This window comes from Otolemur garnettii, unplaced genomic scaffold, assembly GCF_000181295.1.
Source record: "Otolemur garnettii isolate 467f Iridium unplaced genomic scaffold, OtoGar3 scaffold00299, whole genome shotgun sequence".
Taxonomy (NCBI): Eukaryota; Metazoa; Chordata; class Mammalia; order Primates; family Galagidae; genus Otolemur; species Otolemur garnettii.
In genome coordinates, this window is record NW_003852694.1 from 316224 (window position 1) to 324694 (window position 8471).

Below are 8471 nucleotides of genomic sequence, written 5' to 3' on the forward strand. Positions count from 1 at the left end.
AACAATGAAAATTTCTGGAGGTGGGTGGTGGGGATGGTTGCACAACCATGTAAATGTACTCAATGGCACTAAACAATACAACTAAAAATAGTTACAGTGGCAAACATGTTATACTATGTAATATTAATGGATCCAAAATAACTGAGTCACTGTAGAAATGATAATGTGTCCTTCCCAGTGTGATATCATTTTGGTATTTATTAATTCATTGTTAAAGATTAATTTCCTGAGATTCTGTTTATGTGAAAGCCACCATTGTGAGTGCGGAGATGTATCCATTTGGGGTCTTGCTTCTTGGTGCTCCAGTTAAGAGAAATCAGGCTTGGGTGATAAAGGTAAGAAACATTGATTTGATACAAATATTTGACTAAGATATATTTGCTACATGCCGTGGATTTTATGTGTCCAGTGTGATAAGAGCAAAACTTTTTTTTTTTTTTGTAGAGACAGTCTTACTTTATCACTCTCAGTAGAGTGCGATGGCGTCACAGATCACAGCAACCTCCAGTTCTTGGGCTTAGGTGATTCTCTTATTTTCTTTTTATCTCTAACACAGGGCTTTTGACACATGAAAACTCTATGAATATATGTGATCACCAATTGACTTACATCATGACATGTTCACACTGGAATTTTTGTGATGTCATGTGTCAATAAGATATTTCGAGTTAGGAGGTTGTGATGGGAAAATATGGGAATAGTCTATTAGTGAATACATATAGATGTACTTATGGGGATCCCATGGAAGAGTCTTTGTGACACAAGTCAATGTTTTGACTAAAATATATTCTGTGCTAGGTAATTCAACTATGGTGAATATTACTACTACAGCAATAACTATTATTTGCTGTGTTCTTTTTATTTATTTTTCTTTGGAACAGTCTCACTTTATCACCCTCAGTAGAGTGCTATGGCATCATAGCTCACAGCAACCTCAAACTCTTAGGCTCAAGCAATTCTCTTGCCTCAGCCTCTCAAGTAGCTGGGACTACAGGTGCCCACCACAACACCCAGCTATTTTTCTTTGTTGCTGTAGTTGTCATTGTTGTTTAGTAGGCTGGCGCTGGGCTCGAACACACCTGCCTTGGTGTATGTGGCTGGTACCCTAACCACTGAGCTACAGGCACCAAGCCATTTGTTGAGTTCTTATGCTTCAAGTACAAATCTTGTTATTTTCATCCACTATCTCATTTAAATCCCTATAGCAATAGGATCAAGTAGATATTATCACCAGTTATAGACAAAAACACAAATCCAGAATGGTAAGTAATTTCCCAAGATTATAGACCAATGGAAAGATTTGAAGCCAGCCCTATACACAGTGCTCAAAGTACTTTCTGCAGCTATGTCCTACTACCACTGTACAAACCAGTACCTCACTCACATCCTCAAAGTACCCAGGTACCATGCCTGTAAATGGGAGTAATATGTGATTTACCCCTAAATTATGAAATCTATCACCAATTAAAACAGTGGAAATTAAAGAGGACAATGTATGACTTATAAAAGACAAAATACAGAGACCGTCTGCTCAAGTGAAATCAGCAAACAAACAAATATATAAACATTGGAATCAAATGATCTGATCCAAATGCAGTCTTTCACAAAGTTAGTGCAAGACACTTGTTTTGAATTTCAGTTTCTTTATCTGAAAAATGGCAATGCCTTTCCTCTAATGCTCTTGGAAAACACAGTTTTCCCTTTCATAAATTACCTAGCGAAATATCCTGAAACACTATGAGTATCACCACTTTCTCCACCTGCAAGAGACATAACACAGGAATTTGCGTCAGCCAACTTCCCAATATGAAGCAAAGCCTCCCCTTCCTCCTACCAATGATTGAGTCACTCTTCTATTAGATAAGAGCAGCTATTTAAACACTCCAGCAGAAGCACACACATTTTTAGTTTGGTGAAGTTCTTGACCGCTTCACTCTCTCATTCTTGGCAAGAATTTGGCAATAACTTTTGATGACCTCAAGACCAAAACAATGAAGGACCAGGCTGATGAGAAGTCAAATGGAAAGAAAGCTAAAGGTACTGGGGGTGGGCAGATGTGTACAGTGAGAGAGTCTCATGGGATTAGAAAGCTAAAACGCCCAAGTAGGGGGAAATGTACTAGAATTAGTAGCATTTACTCAAAACCAAGTAGGGTAGAATGGTGAGGATGAGGTTAATGATGACAAAGACAATTAATTTACGCTAGCATTTACTAAAGGTTATTCTCTATGCTACTGCCTTTAAATGTCTTGTTTCTCTGAATCTTCACAATAACATGAGGAATTTGGGACTGTTATTATCTCCTTTTTACAGATCCTGACTGGGGATCAGAGGAACTAAGAAAATCTCCCAGGTTTGTTGGCAGAGCTAGAATTGTGCCCATTTAATCAGAATCCATTGCATCGGAAGGTTCAGGAAATAAGTTTACCCAGTGTATACAATGATGTTTTTACAAGTGGCTCTGAGGCACTGCAAAACCCAAAAATATCTTATGAATTATCCAAAGTATGTTCAGTTATACTCAGTATTGTTACATTTTATTGTGTATGACTGCTTCCAAAAACTCTAATTTCTGTCCAACACAGTGAATTAAACAGCAATGGTATGAATTAATTCCTGATTTCAATTCCACAAACCATCTGAATAAATAACCTCTTACTTTGTATCCATTCTGAGAAAAATGAACAAAATATGAAGAAGAAAGATGGATGAGTATTGTCAGAAATTTAGATACACAAATTCTAGATCATGTTTCCTGCAGTAAGAGAGAAATTTCTCTCAATAGGGAAAATAAATGTGAGCATAAAATGGTTTAACATTTAAGTGGATGAACTAAACTGGTATAAAAACAGCGCCGGCATTTATAGGTAGAGTTAGAAGTTAACAACAGTCATTTGTTCAATCATTTATTATTTGTGTAATAAATACTCAGTGCCTGACTTGTACTGTAGTTATTAAATCAATGCCTTTTTTCAGAATCTTGATTAGATCAGTTACCTACTGCAAAGAATCTGATTACTTTTTTTTTTTTTTGGTGACAGAGCCTCAAGCTGTCACCCTGGGTAGAGTGCCGTGGCATCACAGCTCACAGCAACCTCCAACTCCTGGGCTCAAGCGAGTCTCCTGCCTCAGCCTCCCAAGTAGCTGAGACCACAGGCGCCTGCCACAACGCCCGGCTATTTTTGGGTTGCAGCCATCATTGTTGTTTGGTGGGCTCGGGCTGGATTTGAACCCGCCACCTTAGATGTATGTGGCTGGCGCCTTAGCCATTTGAGCCACAGGCGCCGAGCCTGATTACTTTCTAATTAGAAAATCACTATTAGGGGTAGAAGCTGAATTATTATTTTATGCCCACCAAGGAGACAGGAAAAGGGGGACAGTGGGAAATGGGAACATGAGCCTTCTTTTCACAGGTGTGGGTCCTGCGATTTTTTTTCTTCTAACAGTTCAGGAGGTTTTCATTATTCAAGAGTGATGGGCACCACTAGATGCCTGTAGCTTAGCAGCTAGAGTGCTAGCCACATACACTGGAGCTTCTAACCCAGCCTGGGCCTGCCAAACAACAATGGCAACTACAACAAACAAAATAGCTGGGCGTTGTGGCAGGTGCCTGGAGTCCCAGCTACTTGGGAGACTGAGGCAAGAGAATCTCTTAAGCACAAGAGTTTGAGGTTGCTGTTGCACTTTACTGAGGGTGACATAGTGAGACTCTGTCTTAAAAAAAAAAAAAAAAAAAAAAGAGTGATGGGCATACCTGACATCTCATCTATGGAATGAACACTGAGGGAAAGATGAACAAAGAAGGAAAGGTTGGTTGAAAGATTTACAAAGAGATATTTGCCCATGAGGCTAGAGTTAGGCAATTATTTGCAAGAGACACAGCTACCTTCTACTTCTCTGCAGCTTACCACATATACTCTAGAAGCCAATAACTATTTTTAGAGACAGTCTCACTTTGTCACCCTCGGTAGAGTGCTGTAGCATCACAGCTCACAGCAACCTCCAGCTCTTGGGCTTAGCCAATTCTCTTGTCTCAGCCTCCCAAGTAGCTGGGACTACAGGCGCCCACTACAACACCCAGCTATTTTTTTGTTGCATTTTGCCTGAGGCTGGCCCACCACCCTCGGTATATGGGGCCTGGGACCTACTCACGGAGCCATAGGCACCGCCCATCAATAACTATTAAATCAGAGAATGAACCACATTCCTCTCTGTCCAATTTATATATATATATATGTATATATGTATATATTATTATTTTTTATTTTTTATTTTTTTGAGACAGAGCCTTAAGCTGTCACCCTGGGTAGAGTGCTGTGGCATTACAGCTCACAGTAACTCCAACTCCTGGGCTCAAGCAAGTCTCCTGCCTCTGCCTCCCAAGTAGCTGGGACTACAGGAGTCCGCCACAACACCTGCCTATTTTTGGGTTGCAGCCATCATTGTTGTTAGGCAGGCCCAGGCTGGATTCGAACCCACCAGCTCAGGTGTATGTGGCTGGAGACTTAGCTGCTTGAGCCACAGGTGCCGAGCCATATATATATATATTTTTATCTCTAACACAGGGCTTTTGACACATGAAAACTCAGTGAATATATGTGACCACCAACTGACTTGCATCATGATGTGTTCACACTGGAATTTTTGTGATGTCGTGTTTCAAGTCATGTAGCTGCTGACGATTAGACTTAAGATCTAGGTTTGGATTTTAGCGTATGGATGATCTTAAGCAAGTCCCTGAAACTTTCTGTTTCTTAAATGTGCACACAAAGGACAACAATATTAGTGCTTTATTTGTTTATCTCACGAGGTGAGGAAACCAAACATGTCACATGGGATGTTTTCCTGCTGAGCCAGCAATATCTATGATTTTTTGTTTGTTTGGTTGTGGGTTTTGTGTGTGTGTGTGTGTGTGTGTGGGTAATAGAAGACATAATTAGATATTCATACATCTATGAGCTACATGATTTATTTGCTTTTATAAAAGTGGTGAATTGTTCTCTTAATGAAAAGGTCCACACTTGGTGTGAGTGTAGGACATGATGTTCATATACCATAAAAGCCAGATGAATATTGAGATTTTATTCCTAATTTTCCTTGGTCAATAACCCCAGTTCCAAGGTATACTTTTAGTTGAATAAAAATTGGATAGCATAAAATATACATACCGGGAAGTTCAGTAAGTAGGGTGCCGGCCCCATATACGAGGGGGATGGGTTCAAACCCAGCCCCGGCCAAAATGCAACAACAAAAAAGTAGCAGGCATTGTGACAGGTGCCTGTGGTCCCAGCTACTTGTGAGGCTGAGGCAAGAGAATCGCCTACGCCCAAGAGCTGGAGGTTGCTGTGGGCTGTGATGTCATAGCACTCTACTGAGGGCGACAAAGTTAGACTCTGTCTCTATAAAAAAAAAAAAAATGCATACAATTCTTTGGGTCAGCTGATTAACTGATTAAGTGTATTTGCTTGATGTCTGGCATTTGTTTATGTTACTTATGAAGCACACTATATATTTGTGCATGCATGCACATGTGTATACACACAATCTATATCAAACACATCAGACTTTCTGCACGATGGATGAAGTTAATTCAAATAAACTGGAATAAGAGTTTCTGAAAGAGGCTCAGTGCCTGTAGCTCAGCAGCTAGGGTGCCAGCAACATACACTTGAAGCTAGTAGGTTCGAACCCAGCCCAGGCCTGCCAAACAAGAATGACAACTACAACCAATAAATAGCTGGGCGTTGTGGTAGGCATCTATAGTCCCAGCTACTTGGGAGCCTGAGGCAAGAGAATGGCTTAAGCCCAGGAGTTTGAGGTTGCTGTGAGCTGTGATGCCATAGCACTCTACTTAGGGCTACATAGTGAGACTTCGTATTAAAAAAGGAGATTCTGGAAGAGTCACTTATAGGAAGAGTTACACTGAATATCAGTGATATTCAGAGTTACATATCTGGTGTTGAATCCTGGCTCTGAAATTTTCCAGTTATGTGACCATGGGTAAATTACTTACATTTTTTAACTGCCTGTATTTTTCACTTGTAACTATGTATAAAGGATTATTTGCAGAACCACTGGGAGGATCAGAGGTAAAGAATACAGAGCACCAAGTATAGACAGGATCCACAGAAGGGTTTGATTGTGTCTCATCCTTTTCTGTCTCTGATTCTTTCCTCTGTCACTCTAGGTCTTCAGTTTCTTTCTTCTCCATGTTGGTGCCCAGTTGCTGTGACTCTAGGGATTATTTGCCTGGGATCATTGGTGACAATTGTAATGCTGGGGGTGCAATGTAAGTACTGATATAGGGAAATGATGAGGGGTGGGAATGAGGTTATACACTGGTTTATAAGTTTGTATCATAATAAACAGCCTTGATTTAGATTCATTTTAGGCAAAATGTTTTTAGAGTCAGTGGGAAGAGGAATGGGTACCTTGTGTTTATGCCCTCAAACGGATAGAGGCATGGAATGCAGATTATAGATGGTAGGGGGTTTTGTTTTGCTTCATTTGTCTTTTTTTTTTTCATTACTTCATGGATAGAACCTATTTAATTTATAGAATGATGGAGAAGAAAATAGTTAAAGCTACTAATTTGCGAGATCAACTCAGAGGCACAAAATTTAAAAAAAAATTTACTTAGCTCTCATTGAGTTCTGATTGAGATCATTAAATATCATTTTAAAGTCAAGAGCCAGAAACACAACTTTAATAAATAAGACATTTAAAACAAAATGCACTTCAAATTTATAAATGGCAGTGTAGGAAAGAGAGGATTTAAGAGGAAAAGAAGTGAAAAGAAAAACCCGAGTGTCCAAGAAGGAAAGAAAATTGTGCCCACTATCTATCTAACCTGCCTGTGCATTAAGGCTGTACATGTCTGTGAGTTATTTAGCCTACCCAGAATGCAAGGCTTGTGAAGGGCTATTTGCTTCTTGATTTTTTTTTTGGAGACAGAATCTCAAGCTGTCGCCCTTGATAGAGTGCTATGGCATCACAGCTCATAGCAACCTCAAACTCTTGGATTTAAGTGATTCTGTTGCCTCAGCCTTCCAAATAGCTAGGACTACAGACATCCGCCACAACGCCTAGCTATTTCTTTCATTGCAGTTGTCATTGTTGTTTTTAGCTGTCCTGGGCCTGGTTCAAACCCGCCAGCCTCAGTATATATGGCTGGCACCCTACCCACTAAGCTACAAGTGCCGCCCGTTCTTTTTTTTTTTTTAGACAGAGTCTCAAGCTATCTCCCTGGGTAGAGTGCTGTGGCGTCATGATAGCCCACAGTAACATTCACCCCTTAGGCTTAAGCGATCCTCTTGCCTTAGTTTTTGTATTTTTAGTAAAGACAGGGTCTCGCTCTTGCTCAGGCGGTCTTGAACTCGTGAACTCAAGTAATCACGGGCCTCGTGCTTATCAACTGTTGTTCAGGTTCACACCCTACTTTATTTTCAATCTGTCAACACAGTCTTAGGGCCTTTCCTAATGACTAGGAGAAGTGCCCTTGACTCAGTGTAAGTGATTATATGAATTTTCCTTCAAAGCTTTGATTACCTTACAACAGGGTCAAATCTGGCCTTCAAAACAAGTGGTCTGCTTTGTATCTGTCAAAATTCTGGAACTGAGACATTTGACCCTTAACATTCATTTCCTGCCTGATTTCACAACCTTCATTTCATCTCCACCCTTCTTAAAATGTACTGTGGCCAAAGAAAGCAAAAAACACAAAGTGCACAGAGACTTTGTGATATAGTAACATGATAATTTTGTGGGTGTCTGTCTGAAAAAAGGGGTGAGTCTCACAGTTCTTAAAATCAGGAAGTCTGCAAGGGTAGACAGAATGGGAGGAAATGTAACAGAGGAATTAAGACACAAACAGAGCAGATCACTAATAACAATTCTTACTCATACTGGCTGAGTCCAGAGGGTACCTATTTTAGGTCATCTATATTTTATTTATTCCATTGGTATATATACTACTTATTTGGTGATTAATTTTAACTTGTCTCCAACTCTTGCTAAAAAAAAAAAAAAAAAAATCCTAGAAGGAAAAAAAAAGACAAAAGAAAAGAAAATAGTGACTAATTCTCACATAAATTGGATTTAATTTTGACCAAAACACATTACTTAAACATTAATTTTTAACTCAATCTGGTAATATATTGTTTAGGATATTGTATCCTCATTTATAAGTGAAATATGTTTGTCATGTCCCCTGTAAAATAATATATTTTCTCCAATTTTAATATCAGGTGTATCCAGATCAAGTAGAATGATTTTGAAATATTTCTTCTTTTTTTATTTTCTTTAAGATTTGGCAGCTCGGCACCTGTGGCTCAAGTGGCTAAGGAGCCAGCCACATACACCTAAGGTGCCGAGTTCAAATCTAGCCTGGGCCCGCCACACAACAATGATGGCTGCAACCAAAAAATAGCCAGGCATTGTGGCGGGTGCCTGTGGTCCCAGCTACTTGGGAG

At 39.7% G+C, this 8471-nt stretch overlaps 1 protein-coding gene across 1 annotated transcript in view; it reads left to right on the forward strand.

Annotated features, from left to right (window-relative positions):
- Nucleotides 1-1835: 1835 nt before the first annotated feature.
- The window catches only part of OLR1 (oxidized low density lipoprotein receptor 1), a 15465-nt gene continuing 8829 nt past the window's right edge, over nt 1836-8471 (forward strand). The window contains exons 1-2 of the mRNA XM_012813761.2: nt 1836-2037; nt 6188-6289. Coding sequence (XP_012669215.1) covers nt 1992-2037; nt 6188-6289 — 148 coding nt within the window. The 5' untranslated portion in view covers nt 1836-1991. The remainder of the gene's footprint in view (nt 2038-6187; nt 6290-8471) is intronic.